The following is a 21,538-nucleotide window of genomic DNA, read 5'->3' on the forward strand; positions in this document are numbered from 1 at the left end:
TCTCGTTATCTCATTTCTAAAGGCTTCCCATTTTCCAGCTCCCTTTACCTGCGAACATCTGCCTCCAATCAACTTTTGAAAGTTCTTGCCTAATACCGTCAAAATTGGCCTTTCTCCAATTTAGAACTTCAATTTTTATATCTGGTCTATCCTTTTCCATCATTATTTTAAATCTAATAGAATTATGTTCGCTGGTCTCAAAGTCCCCACTGACACCTCAGTCACCTGCCCTGCCTTATTTCCCAAGAGTAGGTCAAGTTTTGCACCTTCTCTAGTAGGTACATCCACATACTGAATCAGAAAATTGTCTTGTACACACTTAAGAAATTCCTCTCTATCTAAACCTCTAACACTATGGCAGTCCCAGTCGTTGTTTGGAAAGTTAAAATCCGAGGGTTTTGGGTGTGTTAACCTGCTCCAGATTCAAATTGCCCTCACTATCAGCAATTCTGCAATTGTATGGTTACATGTTAGAGATATTTTCATCTGCAATTCAAATACCAGAACAGGAATATCTGATAATGTTTTGACATGTGGCAACAGTTTAAAATACAAGATCCAAATTCCTGACAAAGCCGCAAGAATATTCCACTGGTCATCCCTGGAAAAATTAAACTATTTTGCTTCTCAAGTTTCCTCAAAATAAATCTCAGTGGAGCTCAAAATACATGAATTGAGCTTCATAATTCCAGGGAAGACATAGAGTAGTGGTAATACAACTGGACTAGCAACCCAAATGCCCCAATTATGCTCTGGGGCATTGGCTAAGAGCCCACTACGGCTATCGGTGGTATTTGAATTTCATTAATAAAATCTTCAATTCTAAGCTAGTCTCAGTAATGGTGACAAGACCACTGTCATCAATTGTTGTTTAAAGGACAAAGTGGCTCAGTGGTTAGCACTGCTGTCTCATAGTGCCAAGGACCTGGGTTCGATTCCAGCCTCAGGTGATTGTCTATGTGGATTTCCTTTCAGTCCAAAGATGCGCAAATTAGGTGAATTGGCCATGCTAAATTTCCCAGTGTTCAGGGAAGTGTAGGCTTGATGCATTAGGCAGGGAAATGTAAAGTAATAGGGTGGGATCCTCTTTGGAGGGTGGGTGTAGACTTGTTGGGCCAAAATGCCTGTCTCCACACTGTAGGGATTTTATGAAAACTGATTTCCCTCAGGGAACAAAGTCTGTTTTTAACCTGATCTGGCCTACGTGGGACTCCAGACCACAATGTGTTTGATTCTCAACTTCCCTCTGAAACAGCCCTGCAAGCTATTCAGTTCAAGGCTGATTAGGAACAAAAAGAGGCAAACACCAACTTTACCCATGATGCCTCTAATCGGATCAGAAATCCCATAAGGGGAGCTCTAAACTGCACTTGTGCAAAACAGAAACTTTGATTTCATGATTAGAAGACATTGTAAAGTAAGTTCTGAGTGAAATGCAATTCTTGCTATTTCGGAAACACAACAGCCCATCTCTACACAGCAAACTGGCACATGCAACGTGATTAAGGGCCAAGTAATGTTATATGAGGAAGTAAGGGTCTGAAACAGTGAATGTTGAGAGGTGCCTCAAGCGTTACCCAATATAATCATTGAGAGATTTTGGAGAAGATGATTTGCAGCTCAGGTTGTAAGTTTGCTCGCTGAGCTGGTAGTTTTTTCGCTGTAGAGTCTGGTCCATCACCACCTATTGGCAGGTACTGGTATCTGAGAATAGCATGTTTGCTTTCTCTCTGTACTGTGTTCTGTTCAGGATGATGGTCATGCACCCTTTGTCTGCCAGTAGAATTATGATGTGTGTGTGTTTTGGAGTCCTTCCAGAGCTGTCCTTTCCAGTGTGTTGAGGGTGTTCCCTTCTTTCTTTCTGTTTAGTGTTTGTCCTACTGTCTGTCTGATAGCCTGCTGGATTTCTTCCACAAGTCTGTTGTCTTTCAGGGTGGATTCCAGTGCTGCTAGGAAGTCTTTTTGTCCACGTCCCTGTAGTTGAAGCTCATCCCGCGTACTAGGATGGCTTTTTCTGTGTCGGAGTGCGGTCGGTCCGACAGGTTCTTTATCCAAGTCTCTGAATTGTCCGTGTTATTGCTGTGCATAAGCTTGGCCAGATTTTCTTGGAGGGCTAATCTTTTCTGTGTCTTGATCTGCTGTTGTTTAGTGTTTAGATTAGATTAGATTCCCTACAGTATGGAAACATGCCCTTCGGCTCAACAAGTCCACACCGACACTCCAGAGAGTAACCCCACCCAGACCCATTTCCCTACCCTATGTTTACCCCTGACTAATGCACCTAACACTATTGGCAATTTAGCGAGGTCAATTCACCTGATCAGCACATCTTTGGATTGTGTTGATGGCTCATTCTAGCGAACTTGTCCATTCACGGTCAGTCACGTTAGTTTACAGAGCTTCTTGACACAAAATTTCTCATTCGCATTTGTGAAATCGATTGTGGGCATTATTTATCATTTCTCATAGCATCCTGCGGCCATAGTGGCATTTGTGTAGGAAGTACAGTTGTTGGCCGGTAGTGCTCCGTTGGATGGAGTTGGTTTCCCATCTTCCAGCTAGTTTGAGTGTATTGCGTCCATTGTGGTGTTTGAAATTTTGGAGAAGATTTGTAGCTCAGGTTGTGGATCGTTTGTAAGTTTGCTCGCTGAGCTGGTAGAGCTCACGTACAATAGGGACTAAACAAACATGGTTACATTTTGAAACAAGCCAAGAAAGAAAGTTATTCAAAACTTCTAGGAAGCAATCTTAAGAAAACTAATGCAAAAATACAACAATTTTAAACATATTTAATGACAGCAGATTTCTTTCCCAAGCCAACCTATTCCTTAAATGGGATGTGGGCACTTCTGACAGGAACAGTATTTCTTACCCCTCACCAAGTTCCCTTAAATTGAGTGACTTGCTAGGCCATTTCAGCAGGTAGTCAAGAGTCATCCGCATTACTAGGTTTGAAGTCACATGCGGGTCGGACCATGTAAAGATAACAGATTTTCCTTCCTTGAAGTTTACAAGTGAAACAGATGGTTTTTACAAAAACAGAGAGCCTCATGGCACCTTCGCTAGAGCTAGCTTTCAAACCAAATTAATAAATCAGGAATTAAGTCCCACAAGCAGCTTTGGTAACATTTGAACCAACGGTCCGAGAACATTAGACTGGGTCTCCGGGTTACTCGTCTAGTAACACTACCACTGCACCATCTCCCCAAAACGAGACACCAATATTACAAAGAAATATTCCAGCATTTGAAACAATACTTTGGTTAAGTGAAAAGAGGATATCCCTCAAATATGCAAGCTTTGAGCCAAAAGAGAAGTTGGAAATAATGGACCTGCATGACATAGTTACTTCTCAAAAAGTATTCAACCAAAGAATAACAATTTGTATTTCAAACTCCTTTAATGTAAAGCATTTCACTAAATTATTTATCGAATCAAATGCCACATAAGGAGTTACGAGCACAAGAAATCTAAAAGTAAGGTCAAAAAGATAGGTTTTAGAAAATGCCCCGACACACACAGAGATTAAGGCAATGGTAGCATGACTGCTGACAGGGCAATGATTAAACACTGGGGAAATACAAGAGCCCAGATATTGTATGTTGATGGGTTGTGGAGCTGCAGAAGGTTATGGAGATGGGAGATCGAGAGGGGCAAGGCTGTGGAAGGGCTTGAAACAAGAACGAAGCAGTCATTGTGAAGCTGGTGATGAAAAAAGGAAACTGGTTTGAAAAAGACACAAGTAGTACAGCCAATTTGGGTAACTAGAGATCCATTAATTTTGCATCAACAAAACTGGAAAAGTAATAGAAACAATGAAAATGTGAAGATTACCTGTGCAAGTTAAATAATCAACTGCAATCAACACAGTGCTGCCAGCAGTCACCCTTGACCTTTTGTCAGAAGGTTCACAATAGGCTGCTCTATGACATAATGAACCCAAACTTCCAGAAAGCTTTTGCTAAAGTTCTGCATAAAAACGGCTGACACACAACTTCAAGTCAGTGGGTATTGTAGTGTGGGTAAGAAATTGACTGAGAAAGGTACAAGCCACAATTATAATGTCGAGGTCGAAAGGCGCCTAGAGTTTAAGCTAAAGTTGGAGAGTTGATATACAAATTGAAAGAGTAAAACTATCAACAAATTCTGAACAAATTAGGGTCTTTACTTTAGACAGGAAAGATGGAGAAGGTGATAGGTTCGAGTATGTGGAGCACAGGAGAAAGCTATTCCAGGCAAAGGTGAGGACTGCAGATGCTGGAAACCAGAGTTTAGATAAGAGTGGATGCTGGAAAAGCGCAGGTCAGGCAGCATCAGAGGAGCAGGAAAATCGACATTTCGTGCAAAAGCCCTGCACCAGGAAAACTATTCCACTCAAGAAGTTGGAGATGTTTATATTCCCCATGAAGATGCTTCCATTTATTATAGATTCACTTAACAGTAGTAGTAGTTACAGCAGCAAGAGACATTCAGAGGGGCATTAGATGATCATTTGAATAGAAAAAATGTGCAGGTTTGTGGGGGAAAGCCAGCAGGAAGTAATAATTATGAAATTCTGTAAACAGAAGGATACAGCGAGGGGAAGATGAAGAAAATAAAATAGGGAAAGACTCTGTGGCAAAAACAGGAGGACCGACACAAACTGTACTAGTTTCTGTGCTGTAAATTTCTACATAATTCTATAGCCCCCCCCAGACAAACACTGAGAAGGGGAGGAGGGGTGAAAGAGACATTTATTGTCTAGAGGGTGGTCATTAAGCCCATCATGCCAGCTCCCTGCAGAGTAGCCAGTACCATTTCCACATTTTGTCCCCAAAGCCCTGCTCATTAGTTTCCTATAAGTACCATCATTCCTTTCCAAAATCATTTGACTGATTTTGCTTCCACTGCCCTCAAGAACAGCAAGTTCCAGATCATTACAATTTATGAGTAAAAAGTTCTTCCTTGGCCCATGAGCCTCAAGGTGAATCCAGAGTGGGACTCCCAGCATTCCCCACCTTGACAACCTTGAGGTGAAGCCCAGCGTGGTCTGGAGGAGAGGTACTGGCATGGTCTGGGTTGGAAGGACTGTTAACCTAAACTTTTTATTTCTGTAGTTTTCTAATTTAGTCCTATGATTTTGAACTTGCATACACTAAGGTCTGTAAAAGGTAGACTTTTTATTTCTTTATTTTTCCCCTTAGAATTTGAAGAATCTGTGTCAAGAGTGTAATGCTGGAAAAGCACAGCAGGTGTGGCAACATCCAAGGAGCAGAAGAATTGATGTTTCGGGCAGAACCCTTCATCAGGGCTTACGCCCGAAACAGTAACTCTCCTGCTCCCTCAGATGCTGCCTGGCTGGCTGTGCTTTTCCAGCCCCACACTCTTGACACAGATTTCTAGTATCTGCGGTCCTCACTTTCTCCTACTTAAGAATCTGTACCTTGGTACATTTGTACCTAAGACACCATCAGCAGTAACTTGTAAACTTTTCTCTGTACTCATGCAGGTACATCTGACAATAAGGCTAATACTAATTCCTCATATGCCCATGTAATTCTTGCCCAAGCTTTAAATATGGGTCAACTAGTCTTGGTCACCTATGAAAATGTATTTTCCTCATCTAGCTTATCTAAGCCCATCATAACCTTCAAACCTTGATGATTTCTGTGCCTCAAGGAAGCAACTGGTCAAAACATTCATTCCATGCTCATACAAAACTATAATTAGCTTTCAATGACTGCATTTTAAGCAATTACTCAAAATTTCCTTAATAGTACAAGCTGTCATTTTTTCTACTACAGATGCCAAACCAACATGTAAATTAATGACAGATTTATACTCAACATTTTTCCTTATAGAATCTAGCATTGCAACAATTACGATGTATTGAGCATCTTTTAAAGCAGATTAAGACATGAGAATAATCAAACAAGATCTGGCACTGAACTCCACAAAGGATGTACAGTATTGGGACATGTAACCAAAAGCATAGCAAATACACAACAATTAGGAGAAGGAGTAGGCGCTGTCACTCAATGAGATCATGGCTGATCTGACTGTGGCATTAACTCCACTTTTCCATCTGATCCCTGATCAAAAAATCTGTAAACCAGCTTCAAACACATTAAGTGACCCAGACTCCACCATTCTCTGTGGGAACACCAAAGACAACTCTTCAAGAACGAGTGCCCTCTCACCTTTGTTCCAAATATGCAAACCACCTCCAAATTTAATCTGTGGTTCCCAGATCCAAATTTGCAAAAAGGAGAAACATCCCTCAATATCTGCCCTGTCAGAACCTTACAGGTTTCTCAATAAGATGCCATAAGATTATCAATGATGTTTCCACTGGTCAGAGGTAAAAAAAAAAGGCAGCAGAGTCTTAGTACAAGGGGCCACTCATCAGGATCAAAAGAAGCAGGAGAAACCCCCTCACTCAAAAGAGCCATGATTCTTCTGAACACTACATCCCAGAGGGCTGCATATTCTCTATAGTGGATTACAAGCAAGCCTGGAACAGGGAAAAAAAACTCAGGGAATCAAGAATTATGGGAGTGAAATCAAAAAGGGTTGAGGGAGAAGCGAGGCTTTATGGAGAAGATATAGCAAGGTTTACAATGGGAATTCCAGAGTTAAGGGCCATGTGGATATTTGCAATACTCATGCATTGTTGCACAATTTTGGTTACTCTTTCGATTATGTTATTTTCTAATGATTTTCTTCCTAAAGGATTTCTGTCCGATAGACAGAAATTAAAGCACATTATGTCTATCCCAGAACATTGTGGTGTGCTATAGCTCAATTGGGATGCTGGGAAAACATGCACATTTATATCTATTTTGCATTCTGGATCTACGAATAGTGACAATCAAGAATTCAATGTTTAGGTTTAGATTTAGATTAGAAATTCCCGACAGTGTGGAAACAGGCCCCCAACCAATCCACACCGACCCTCCAAAGAGTAACCCACCCAAACCCATTTCCCTCTGAATGATGCAGCTAGCACTATGGACAATTTAGTATGGCCAATTCACCTGATCTGCACATCTTTGGACTGTACTGTGGGAGGAAACCCACACAGACACGGAGAGAATGTGCAAACTCCACACAGACAGTCACCCAAGGCTGGAATCAAACCTGGGACCCTGGTGCTGTGAGGCGGTAGTGCTAACCACTGAGCCACCGTGCCGTTTCCCCGCCGCCCGCCCCCAATGTTCTTACTTTCACATGTACAACCAGGAATCTCTCACTCTGATCATCTGCGTCATCAACCACACATTCGCTGGCCATCAAGTACTCGTGTAAGGTTAAGAGATTAAATGGGAATCTCTATCTGGACATTAAAGTAATATCAAAGGGTTAAACTGCACTGACTGAATGTTCTGGAAGTGGGTGGGGGCAACAGTCAGGCAGGAATGCGAATGACACCCCCACAACAATTAGACAGTCATTTGCTACTACTCCCCCTACTATTATCAAATTAAACTCTCATTCAATCTCCATAAGACCAGAAGACATAGGAGCGGAAGTAAGGCCATTCGGCCCATCGAGTCCACTCCGCCATTCAATCATGGCTGATGGGCATTTCAACTCCACTTACCCGCATTCTCCCCGTAGCCCTTCATTCCTTGTGACATCAAGAATTTATCAATCTATATATCAGTAGCACATCAGTGCTTTTATATTCCAACCCTCTTGAGATAATTGATAACATTGCATTCGCTTTCTTAATCAGGAACTCAACTTGCATGTTTACCTTTAGAGAATCCTCAACTAGCACTCCCAGATCCCTCTGTACTTTGGCTTTACGAATTTTCTCACTGTTTAGAAAGTAATCCATTCTTCTATTCTTTTTTCCAAAGTGCAAGACCTCGCATTTGCTCACATTGAATTCCATCAGCCATTTCCCGGACCACTCCTCCAAACTGTCTAGATCCTTCTGCAGCCTCCCCACTTCCTCAGTACTACCTGCCTGTCCATCTAACTTTGTATCATCGGCAAACTTCGCTAGAATGCCCCCAGTCCCTTCATCCAGATCATTAATATATAACGTGAACAGCTGCGGCCCCAACATCTCTTCCATACTTTCATAGCAATCCCCAGCCAATCATGTTTGCTTGTATGATCATCCCCAATGCTGAGGCGTATCACACCTACATTGTCTGAGGAAGAGGTAGAGCCCAGACTCATTTGCAAGATAACCCCAAAACTAGGACACATCGCATCTATATTATCTTGGAGAAATCACTGAGTCAGGAAATCATCAGCATAATGATCCTCTAGGGTTAGGGCATTACCATTATTTCTGAGAATGATATCTCATTTTACCATTGTACCTGGGATGACATGTGGTTTGGGGGGGGGGGGGGGAGAGAAAGAGGAGAAGAGAGAAAGTGGCCAGTGTATCTATAAGCATTGCCAACTGACCTCTACGTAAAAGGAATCTATTTTCCTTGTTCGGGGTCTCTTTTTTTGACTCTACTTCACATGCCTGTAAAAGGGTCAAAAAGGGGTCACCCAGCTTGTACAAACTTTAATAAACTAACTGTTTGCAGAAGTCAGTGTGCGCAAATTGCATCTCGTATGTGAAACCTCAGGAACAGAACACTAGAGTCCAAATGAAATACAGAACTACTGATTCATACGCAAGGTGGATATTCACTGCACGTCATCCCAAAGCACTGGGATTTATTCCACTTCACCCATATTTGTGTTTCTTTTTGCTTCAAGGAGTTATCTACTTGACTTTCAAATTAGGAATGTTAATCTCCATTTATGACAAAATATTTCATATCCATTCATTACACTAATCCCAAACCCATGTCTCCAATTACCATTGACTAACAATTTTCTTTATTATTGACCTTTGCACAAGACATTAAGAATTTTGAAAAGCTTTTACCCGTCTGCGAAAGATTTCCCACTTTAAAGAACCTTCCTTCATAAAGTACAACCTTTCATTCACGGTTGAATGAATTTGCACTGTACCTTTAACATGACAGGCACACTTCCTAAGCGGAGTGCCCAAGCTGCACACGATATTCTAAATGAAACTCAACCAATTCAAATAGTACTTCCTATTGTTATTTAATAAATAACATTCCCACAAATCGAAGCCAAAAATCTACCGCATTGGTATTCAATAACAAAGCCTTCCACCCACCCACCACCGTACTGACATTTTACTTTTGAAAGATATGCTGGTCAATTTCCTAACTTATCTGTTTGCAGGGCTTAGAAGTTTGTGGACCCAGCACATTATTTTTAAAGCAAGAAATCCCACCCTTAATGGCGAAATTAACACACATTGTAAAAAGTGAGATCTTCTATTTTTCAAACAATACACGAGACGACGGAATGGTTGACAAATAACAGAGTGCAAACAGTCTCATCAGTTCAGTTCCTGAGGAATTTGCCTCTCAGCAAACTGCTGGTCACTCATTCCCACTATTTCAACACACAAAAAAAAATCAGAGTTTGAGGTGATCATTCCCTCTACAGATGGCGTTTAAACCGTGCTTAAAATGAAGAGGGAAAGCACGTTACTTCATGGGTCAAAGCAACTAAATCTCTAGTCACCGAATTCTTTTATTCACTTCCATCTTAAATCAACGCACTACTCGAACAGATAGACAATTGCAACAAGGTATGATACCCATCTTTTGTGCACTGTGGTAACACAGATTCCAACTCAGATTACACTTGGCCCAGTTTTTAAAAAAAAAATCAGATTCAACCTCTTATTAATCACATTTACAATACATGGCGAATCGACCCATCGTGCCAGCTCTTTGAAATAATTAAGTTCCATTCTTTCCGCAAAGGGCCTTACAATTACGAAGTATACGTACAATTTAATACTCAGCCAACTTTATTTAATTCTAGGATTAAATTTAATCCATGTTCATGGGAACGCTATTTCCCCTAGAAGAGGGGGAGAAATGTACGCATTAAGCTTAAAACAGGATTTAATGAATTGTTTCCCCCCCCCAAAAGGTAAACTGTTTCTTAGGTTAAATTGCATTGTTTAGGCGAAACACAAAGGGCGGAAGGAATCGGTCAAAAAGATGCTAATTAATTCACCTCGCCTCTCCTGACGGGCATTTCCTGATGAAACGACGAGCTGGATTTGTTCCCAGCTGTTTTTCACATCAGAATTGGTTTGAATCCTTCCCCACAATGAATTGAGTTACAGATTAAACATAAAAGTTGTTGTATTTTTCCCCACCCCCAGTCTGTGGAGGCTTCCCTGAAACTCACAGCTCAGCTGCTCACAACATTCTTATTCAAGGTTCGGGAGCATCCACTGCAGCCGAGGGGGAGCAGGGAGGTTGATGCAGGGGCACATCGACCTCGACCGAAGGGCTCTGAACCTTCATCATTTCATTTATTAGAAGGAGCTCAATTCTTTTCTTTCATTGTATAAATGTGTCGTAGAACATTTTAAAACTGGTGGATGTGCCACCCCTTTAATCTGTGGAACCCCCCCCCTCCCCCAAACGTGTGCTGCTCCACATGTAGCAAAGGTTGGGAACGCCCAGTATAAATTTGGAAGTCCGTGAATGCTCGTAATCCAAGGATTCAGCGACAAAGTTCGCATTTAGAAGAGGTATGGGACATGAAAATTAATTTCATACGAGATGTTACCAAAACGTTCACTGAGTAATCTTCGTGAATATTGAGTTGCAAGTTTGGGCGTTCAAATCCCTCGCACACAAAATTCAGGCTAATAGTAAAGGACAGGTGCTGTCTCTCGAATGAGATAATACATTGGCTCCCTCCGGGGCGGGGGGAGATGAGAGTTGGCGTGGTCCTAGTCTCTCTTCATCTCTGAACCAATATCAGGAAAACAGGTGGTCAATCTCACATTTCTATTTATGGGAGCTTGCTGCGTTTTGACTCTTCGAAGTTGGCAATATTTCATTGCCTCTGGGGAGTTGAGGTCGTAAATGACACTATAAACGTGCAAGTTATTTAGACTCGCACAATGAGGTTTATAAATTCAAATTATGATATTACTGTAATAGTCCTGGCAGTGCCCACTAAACAGCAAAAGCATTGAGTCAACTGGCACCATATGTACTCCATGGTCACCTCTGTGCAGAAGGTCCAAGCATCAGAGTAGGAGAGGGATGAGGAAGACAAGATAGGGGAACATGGGCGAAATGGGGTAGCTTATCTTTTCCCACAAATCCCTAAACATTATGCTGGAGTTCCTCTTCTCTGCAAAATAACATCAAACTTGCACATGCCCCCAAGGAAGTTCCCAAATCAAAGCAAGGCAGGCACTATGAGGAAAACTATATAATATGCCACATGTATTCAACCAAAAGGCACCATTAAACTAAATGTTGATGTCATGATGGACAACATACCCAGCAAGAACTGGACAGCATCCAGGCTTGGGATCAGATAAGAGGCAAATAAAGTTCATGCCACACAAGTGCCAGATAATGAACAAGATGGAAGTGAACCATCTCACCATAACAGTCCATTGCTGAACCCCATCCCAGCCCACTGTGATCATCCTTCCACCACTGGCAAGAAATTTAACTGAACCAGCCACATAAAATACTATGGACAAAAGTCAGAGGCTGGAACTCTGCTGCAAGTTATTTATCTATTCATGTCTCAAAGCTCAGCTATCTACAAGGCATAAGGCAAGGGTTTGATTGAATATTTTCCACTTTCCAGGATAAGAGCAACTCTATAAAGACTGAAGAAGTTGTGCATCATCCAAGACAACACAATTTATTTGATTGATACCCTACCCACCACCTTCAATATTCACTGTCTTCACCACTGATTCATGATGGTAACAGTGTGTCCCATCTACAAGAGGCACTGCAAAAACTCATCAAAATTTCTGCAATGGCATCTTTCAAATCTGTGGCCCTTGCCAACTGGAAGGACAAAGGCATTAGATGCATTTCTCTCCAAGCCAGACAATATACTGACTTGAAAGTATATTGCCATCTTTCACTGTTACTAGGTCAAAACCATGGAACTCTCTCCCTAACAGCACCATTTGTGTATCTAAATCACAAAGACGGCAATGGTTCAAGAAGGCAACTCACCATCGCCTTTAAGGATCAATTAGAGGTGAGAAATAAATGCTGGTTTTTCCAGCAACGGTCAAATTCCATGAAAGAATCTAAATAGCAAGAACTTACATTTATATAGCACCTATAATGTCGTAAACAATCTGAGATGTGTCATAAGAGCAAACTGTTGACCCCACCCTAAAATGATAGGCCTAAATCCAGTTGGAAAGCACTAATTAGAAAATAATAATCAACAAAATTAATGAAGTGAAAGAAAAACTAGAATTGAATTTTTTTTGTTTCTTAAAAGAAAATCATGTGAAACCCTGTAATTGAATTAAAATGAATTTATTGTCACGTGTACCGAGGCACAGTGAAAAGCATTGTCTTACAAGCAATACAGGCAGATGTGTGGTTCTGGTAGGAATGTTGTGTAATGTGACCAGGCTAATGACACTTGCTGTACCCTGCTTGGTCTGAAAACAACATGGGATCTTTAATCTTGGCTTTTTGACAGATTCCATCCAAGTGGAAAGAATTGATGCTGACTGCTCAAACTGTTTGAGTTATCAACTACGGAGGATGATTATTACAAAAAAAGCATTCACTAAGATCTTGGGATGTATTTATGCTAGGATTGGTGTCTGTAATTCAGATCCAGCTGTGTCACCAACATTGGATGCATGTGTTTCTGGAGGTTTTGTCACAAGAACCCTTATAACTGTTTGTCCAATACATCTAATCTTCACAGGCTTGTTAAAAACCTTAATTTGTTTATGTATTTTAATGATTCAGTTGATTGTCAAATTTGCATATATTTGGCCACTTTTGGAATATTGTGTGCGATTCTGGTCTCCCTTCTGTAGGAAGGATGTTGTGAAACTTGAAAGGGGTCAGAAAAGATTTATAAGGACGTTGCCAGGGTTGGAGGATTCGAGTTATAAGGAGAGGCTGAACAGGCTGGGGCTGTTTTCCCTGAAGCGTTGGAGGCTGAGGGGTAACCTTATAGAGGTCTATAAAATCATGGGGGGCGGGCACAGATAGGGTAAATAGACAAGGTCTTTTCCCTAGCATGGGGTAGCACAGAACTGGAGGGCATAGGTTTAGGTTGAGAGGGGAAAAATTTAAAAGGGATCTAAGGGGCAACTTTTTCACGCATATGGTGTGCATATGGAATGACCGCCAGAGGAAGTGGTGGAGGCTGGTACAATTACAACATTTAAAAGGGACCTGGATGAATAGGAAGGATTTAGGAGGATATGGGCCAAGTGCTGGCAAATGGGACTAGCTTTATTTAGGATATCTGGTTGGCATGAAGGAGTTGGACTGAAGGGTTTGTTTACATGCTGTACATCTCTATGACTCCTTAACATGATAACATCATAATCTTATGCTTCTGAATATACTACTATACTGACAAAGTGATATGAATAGTCTAAGTGCAAGTGTAAAACTGTGGCAAATTGATTTCAATGAAAGTTAATATAAAAGTAAATATATTTGGACTTAAAAAATACAAAGCTTCTAAAGGTTGGAAAGCTAGAACAGTAGAGGCCCAAATAGACTTGCCAGTGTACGTACACGTCATTAAAATGTCATGAATTAGTATACAAATAAGGAAATTGATTAATTTCATATTGGGCTATAGATCCAGATGTCTATATGCAAGGGGATGGATGTAATAATTGAGCTACAGAAAACCCTATATATAAAACACCTGGAACAGTATTGCGCTCTGCAACTCAGGAATTATATATTGGCAATGGAGGCAGTGCAACATCGATTTTACTAGAATGATACATGAACTCCAAGTGTTACGTGAGGAGAAATTATGCAATCTAAAGTTGGATTGCCTTAAATTTAGAAGATTGTGGGGTGATTTGATTGAAGTTTTACAACTCTTAAGGGGAACAAAAAAGGTGGATAGAGAGAAACTCTTTTCTTTGGTCAGAATGTCTAAGGCTAGAAGACAGAGTTGAAAAATAACAGACAGACTTTTTGTCTGTAAGCGTACAATATTAATAGAATAGTAATTTATTGTCACTTGTATTTTTACAAAAAATACAGTGAAAAGTGTTTTAAGTCACCATACTCCAGCCCCTATATTAATGATAAATCATATATTTCAAAAAATTAAGACAAAGCCCATCAATATACAATTCACCGCTCAAGGGTTCCCAAGGTCAAGGATAACAACTATACAAAGGATAATATAAATGCATAAATGGTAATTTATGCTAGATTAACTGCTGATTTTAATACCGAGATTGACAAAGCTTTTGTTAACCAAAGGTATTAAAATGACATGGATGAAGGCAGTCATGCAAAATTTGATCAAAATCGGCCATGATCACATTGAAAAGTAGATTTGCTTGAGGGACTGTATTGTCTCCTGTTATTTCCTGTGTGAGAAAGTTATTTATTATATGACTTGTATTTTGCTGGACTGTAAATACAACAGCTTTTAATAATCCCCTCTCTAATATTTTTACAACAAATAAATGCTCAAAGGAAATGCTCTCATTATTTCATTCCCAGGTGTTACTCCCAGCAGTGTCCTGGAAATAAATATTCAGTTCCTCGAGATCCCAAGTCTTTGCTCCAACCTGGCAAAAATGTGTTCATGTTACCTGCCCCTTGCTATGAAAAACTAGGAGCTTTCCTTGAGACAGCCATGCACCTGATACAACAACGTCTTGTATTTGTACTGTGCCTTCAATGGAGTAAAACCTTCTAATCTGCTTCTTCTAACAAAATATGAGTCCAAGCCACATGAGGAGATATTAAGAGAAGTGACCTAAAACGTGTTCAAAAAGATAGATTTAGAGTGAGGTAAATGAGGAGAAAGAAGAAGTGGAGAAGTTTAAAGAGAGAATTTCAGAACTCGGGGCTCAGTTAGCTGGAGGCAGGGCAGTTCATGATTGAAGGATTAAAACTGGACATGTTCAAGAGGCCAGTTTTGAATATATTTAAGAAGATTACAGAGTTGGAAGAGCTTGCAGAGATAGACCATTGAGGGCTTTTAAAACAAGAATGTTAATTTTAATATTGAAGTGCTGGAGGACCAGAGGCCAGTGTAGATCAGAAAGTGCAGAGGATGATAGGAGCTTTCTTTCAACAGTAACTGTTCAAAAAAGATAAAAGCAGGGAGGAGAATGTGTCCACTTATTTAAACAATGATGTTGAAGGTAGCTAGGTTAATTAAACTTAGGCGCATGGCAAAAGTCTGATGCTCTACCGACTGAGCTACCCGGGCGCATGGCCTCATTCCTGATGAAGGGCTTTTGCCCGAAATGTCGATTTTTCTGCTCCTCTGATGCTGCCTGACCTGCTGTGCTTTTCCAGCACCATTCTAATCTTGACTCTGATCTCCAGCATCTGCAGTCCTCACTTTTGCCTAATGAAACTCAGATACAGTTGAATATAATTGTACTGACTCAGATTGAGGTTACTGTAGGTTTAAAGGAAATCTTTTGAAATGCAACAATACCCAGAGGTTATTGGTCTAGGCCACAGCCAGACATTGTACTGCAAAACAGCTGACAAGACCATGATCAAATCAGTGCATTTAATTCAAACAGTGACTCCTAACGTTGAATGACAATTTCTATTTTTTTTAATTAGGAGCGATCAAAATGTCTATTTTGTGGTTGTGAAGTGCTCACAGGGTAATACCTTACCTCTGAGTCAGAAACCTATGGGTTTCAGAGACTTGAATTATGACCTCGGCTGACATTTCCAATGCTGCATTGAAAGAATGCTGTCCCATAGGAAACACTGTCTTCTAATGTAATGTCAAACTGAGACCATGCCTGGTGCCTCAAAGGACATGCATGGCACTATTTTGAGGAGGAGCAGGTTGTCCTGCTCAAATATTTATCCTTCTCTCAGCATTGCTTAGATAGTAGTAGGACCTTGAAATCTAGCTGCTACATTTATAGCACAGTGACTATATTTTATGAATCTCACTGTGAAACACTTTGGGATATCCTGAGGTTATGAAAGGCATGTGCACAGCTCTTTAAAAGTTGTAGAGTTTAGTCAAAAGGACAATAGCTCCATAAGACATAGGAGCAGAAGTAGGCCATTCAGCCCATAGAGTCTGTTCTGCTATGCAGTGAGATCATGGCTGATCTGATAATCTACTTTCCTGCCTTTTGGCCATTACCCTTGATTCACTTACAGTTTAAAAATCTGACTATCTCAGCCTTGAATCTACTTAACAACTCAGCCTCATCAGTCTCCTGTGGTATAGAATTGCACAGATTCACGATCCTCAGAGAATGAATTCCTCCTCACCCCTTCCAAACTTGGCGACCCCTTACTTTGAGTTTATGCCTTCTGGTCCTAGACTCTCCTGCAAGGAGAAACACCCTTTCCATATTTACTCTGTCAAGTGTCCTCAGAATCGTGCATGTTTCTATAAAGTTGCCTCTCAATCGCAATCTATTCGACTTCTCCTCATACGACAGTTCCTCCATATTCAGTTTCAGCGTGGTGAACTTTCTCTGGACTGTCTCCAATGCCATTATATCATTCCTTGGATAAGTGGTCCAAAATCGTTCACAGTATTCCAACTGTGGTCTAACTAGTACCTTGTGTCATTTTAGCAAGACTTCTATATTGTTGTGGTTCTGTTCGCCGAGCTGGGAATTTGTGTTGCAGACATTTTGCCTGTCTAGGTGACATCCTCAGTGCTTGGGAGCCTCCTGTGAATTCCCAGAACAGCCAGGGAATTCATAAAGGCTTGGCACTCATCCACAGATTCAATCAATAAGCACATCGACCTGGACCCAATATACCGACCACTGCAGCGGACAGCTGGAACTGACAACCGGAAGCGGCAGATTCAAACCACTACAAATGGCGGAGGAAAGATCACCGAAGCGCTTCACAGGAGGCTCCCAAGCACTGAGGATGTCACCTAGACAGGGGACGAAGTGTCTGCAACACAAATTCCCAGCTCGGCAAACAGAACCACAACAATGAGCACCCGAGCTACAAATCTTCTCACAAACTTTGAACTTCTATATTTTTATACTGCATTCCAACATTCTATTTTCTGTCCGTATTACTTGCTGAAAGTATATGCAAGCTTTTTTGATTTGTGGATGAGGACTTCTAAATCCCTCTGTTCTGTGGCTTTGTGCAATTTTTTTCAATTTACATAATGTACATAATTATGGCACCAGTACCGATATAGAGTCATAGAGATATACAGCCTGGAAACAGATCCTTCAGTCCAACTTGTCCATGTTGACCAGATATCCCAACCCAATCTAGTCCCACCTGCCAGCACCCGGCCCATATCCCTTCAAACCCTTCTTATTCATATACCCATCCAGATGTCTTTTACATGTTGTAATCGTACCAGCCTCCACTACTTCCTCTGGCAAGTCATTCCATACATACACCACTATTTGCATGAAAAGGTTGCCTCTTAGGTCCCTTTTACATCTTCCCCATCTCACCTTAAACCTATGCCGTCCAGTTTTGGACTCCTCCACCCCAGGGAAAGGTCTATTTACCCTATCCATGCCCCTCACGATTTTATAAATCTCTATAAAGTCATCCCTCAGCCTCTGATGCTCCAGGGAAAATAGCCCCAGCCTATTCAGACTCTCTCTATACCTCAAACCGTCCAACCCTAGTAACATCCTCATAAACCTCTTCTGAACCCTTTCAAGTTTCACAACATCCTTTTTACAGGAGAGAGACCGGAATTGCACACAATATTCCAAAAGTGGCTGATATCTGTAGCTCTCCAAAAGTTACATGTTGCCATCCTGAAAATTCTCCATTATCCCAACTCTCTGTCTTCTATTAGATAGCCAATTCTCTATCCCTCTAATATAGCATCTCCAATATCAGGGGCTCTTTTCTTACTAAATTTGTAGTACCTTGTCAACTCCATCTTAAAATTCAAATGTATCCCATTCACGTTCTCCCTTCAGTAAGTGGCTGATATATTCATATCAAAATTTGCTAGTGAGCTGGATGAGCTAGGTCTACTTGGTTGAGTACTTTGTTTTAATCATATAGAAATTGGATTACATGGTTATTTTGCTGTTTGGGTTAATACTTTTGGTAATAACACAAATAACAACTTGCCTTCACACTGTACCTTTAGCATTGTAAAATATTTCAAAATTCACTGGATCATTAACAATCAAAATTTGGCACCAAGCCTTATGGGGAGATTTTAGGGCATGTGGCAATGAGCTTGAAGAAAAAGGGAGGTTTGAAGGAACATCTTAAAAGGAGGAGAGAGAAAGGTAGAGAGTTTCTGGGAGGGAAGTTCACAGTTTGAGGTCTTGGAAATGGAAGGCACAGCTACAAGTGGTGGAACAATGTAAAATGGGCAATGATCAGAAGGAGATCTCAGAGGTCTGTATATTACAGAGTGATTGAACAGGAGGACAGGAATCTGCATTCATCCTTTGTGAACTCAGACTTCTCCAGTTTCCTCATTTCCCCTCCCCCCACCTTATCTCACCTCATTCCTGAAGAAAGGCTCATGCCCAAAACGTCGATTCGCCTGCTCCTTGAATGCTGCCTGACCTGATGCAATTTTCCAGCAACACATTTTCAGCTCTTGGGCCAGTTTAATACGCTTCCCTTAGGACCACTCTCTTCTTTATCTGCGAGTATTCTAAAACTTACAGAATTGTGGTCACTGTTCCCAAAGTAATCCCCCACCACAACTTCTACCACCTATCCTGGCTCATTCCCCAGTACCAGGTCCAATATGGCCCCTTCCTCGCCAGACTATTGACATACTGCTCTAGAAAACTCTCCTGGATGCTTCTTACAAATTCTACCCCATCCAGACCTCTGACGTTAAGTGTATCCCTGTCAATGTTGGGAAAATTAAAATCTCCCATCACCACTACCCTATTGCCTTTACATCTTGCTATAATCTGTTTACCTATTTGTTCTTCTACCTCATGCTCACTGTTGGGAGGCCTGTATTACAGCCCCAGTGTAACTGCACTCTTCTTATTTCTCAGCTCCACCCATAATGCCTCACTACCCAAGACCTCCATAGTGTGCTCCTTTAGCACAGCCGTGATATCGTCCTTGACCAGCAATGCAACTCCACCCCCCTTTTAATTCCCTCCCTGTCCTGTCTGAAGTGTCTATACCTTGGAACATTTAATTGCCAATCATCATGCCCTTCCTTGAAATAAGTATCTGTGATTGCAATAATGTCATATTCCCAGGCACCAATCCAAGCCCTAAGTTCATCTGCCTTACACACTATACTCCTTGCATTAAAGTAGATGCATTTCAGGCCACCAGTTCTTTTGCGCTCATCTGTTCTCTGCCTACTCTTCCCTTTATTAATGCTATCTTCATAATTCTTACAGTCTCCAGTCTCCACCTCACTGCCTACTTGTTTTCTCTTCTGGTTGCCAGCCCCCGCCACATTAATTTCCTACTCTGAAAGTCATAGAGTCATAGAGATGTACAGCATGAAAACAGACCCTTCAGTCCAACTCGTCCATGCCGACCAGATACCCCAACCCAATCTAGTCCCACCTGCCAGCACCCAGGCCATATCCCTCCAAACTCTTCCTATTCATATATCCATCCAAATGCCTCTTAAATGCTGCAATTGTACCAGCCTTCACCACTTCCTCTGACAGCTCATTCCATAGACGTACCACCCTCTGTATGAAAAAGTTGCCGAGTAGGTCTCTTTTATATCTTTCCCCTCTCACCCTAAACCTATGCCCTCTAGTTCTGGACTCCCAACTCCAGGGAAAAGACTTTGCCAATTTACCCTAACCATGCCCCTTATAATTTTGTAAACCTCTATAAAGGTCACCCCTCAGCCTATGACGCTCCAGGGAAAAAAGCCCCAGCCTGTTCAGCCTCTCCCTATAGCTCAAATCCTCCAACCCTGGCAACATCCTTGTAAATCTTTTCTGAACCCTTTCAGGTTTCACTACATCTTTCTGATAGGAAGGAGACCAGAATTAAACGCAATATTCCAACAGTGGCCTAACCAATGTCCTGTACAGCTGCAACATGATAGTTTTCTTTAATCACAATCCAGTAGCCTCATAATCACTATGATTAGTAAAAGCTTTGTATTCCAGATTTATTTATACATTTGAATTCAAGTTTTTCAGCAGCTAAGGTCAGGTTTGAACATATGATCATTTCTCCATACCTCCAGATTAATGGTAATGCTCTATACTGCATGATATTATAATGTTTTATTTTCATTAACTTTTCTTTCTAATTTTCCCCTCCCATGACCCGGCCAACTTCACATTCTTTCTTTATAGAAAAAACAATTGTTCTTTCCCAGCTGTGCATTCTGACAATTGTCTCGGTGGTGTCTCGAACGTATGTGGGGATGTTGGTGAAGTTGCTGAACTGCTCAAACTTCTCGCGGGAGCACGAGGTGGCACCGATGCAATCATCAATGTAGCGGAGGATGTTGGTGAAGTTGATGAACTGCACCCACGCCCTCCACCTCCTCCAAGACTTCCTTTTCCCCGGCTCCCAATGCCTCATCTTCACTATGGACATCCAATTCCTCTATACCTCCATCCGCCATGACCAGGGCCTCCAAGCCCAATGTTTCTTCCTCTTCCGACGTCCCCAATAGTACCCTTCCACTGACGCGCTCATTCGTTTGGCTGAACTGGTCCTCACCCTTAACAATTTTTCCTTCGAATCCTCCCACTTCCTGCAGACCAAAGAGGTAACCATGGGCACACGTATGGCCTGTCTCTTTGTTGGCTACGTAGAAAGTCCATCTTCCAGCACCACTGCCCACCTCTTCCTCCACTACATTGATGACTTCATCAGCGCCACCTCGTGCTGTCGCGAGGAGGTTGAGCAGTTCATCAACTTCACCAACACATTCCACTCTGACCTTAAATTTACCTGGACCATCTCTGACATCTCCTTCCCCTTCCTGGACCTCTCCATCTCCATTAATAATGACCGACTTGACACTGACATTTTTTACAAACCCACTGACTCCCACAGTTACCTGGATTACACCTCTTCCCACCCTACCTCCTGCAAAAATGCCATCCCATACTCCCAATTCCTCCGACTCTGCCGTATCTGCTCCCAGGAGGACTAGTTCCACCACAGAACACACCAGATGGTCTCCTCCTTTAGAGACCGCAATTTCCCTTCCCACGTGGTTAAAGATGCCCTCCAATGCATCTCATCCACATCCCGCACCTCCGCCCTCAAACCCCACCCCTCCAACCGTATCGAGAACAGAACCCACCGGTCCTCACTTTCCATGCTACCTACTTTCGCATTAACCACATCAACTGCCGACACTTCTGCCACCTCCAAATGGACCCCACCACCATAGATATATTTCCCTTCCCACCCCTTTCTGCCTTCCGCAAAGACCGTTACCTCCGTGACTACCTGGTCAGGTCCACGACCCCCCCCAACAACCCACCCTCCCATCCTGGCACCCTCCCTTGCCACCGCAGGAATTGCAAAACCTACGCCCACACCTCCTCCCT

The 21,538-nt window shown here is 41.8% G+C and overlaps 1 protein-coding gene across 2 annotated transcripts in view; it reads right to left on the minus strand.

Moving 5' to 3' along the window:
* Nucleotides 1-21,538, minus strand: part of tjp2a (tight junction protein 2a (zona occludens 2)) — a 137,009-nt gene that overhangs the window by 105,852 nt on the left and 9,619 nt on the right. The window contains exon 1 of one of the 2 annotated variants that reach the window (XM_043716815.1): nt 10,066-10,233. The exons of the other annotated variant lie outside the window; for it this stretch is intronic. Coding sequence (XP_043572750.1) covers nt 10,066-10,086 — 21 coding nt within the window. The 5' untranslated portion in view covers nt 10,087-10,233. Of the gene's footprint in view, nt 1-10,065; nt 10,234-21,538 lie in introns of those variants that run through there. 2 annotated transcript variants of the gene reach the window in all.

This window comes from Chiloscyllium plagiosum, chromosome 2 (genome assembly GCF_004010195.1).
Source record: "Chiloscyllium plagiosum isolate BGI_BamShark_2017 chromosome 2, ASM401019v2, whole genome shotgun sequence".
In the NCBI taxonomy this organism is placed as follows: Eukaryota; Metazoa; Chordata; class Chondrichthyes; order Orectolobiformes; family Hemiscylliidae; genus Chiloscyllium; species Chiloscyllium plagiosum.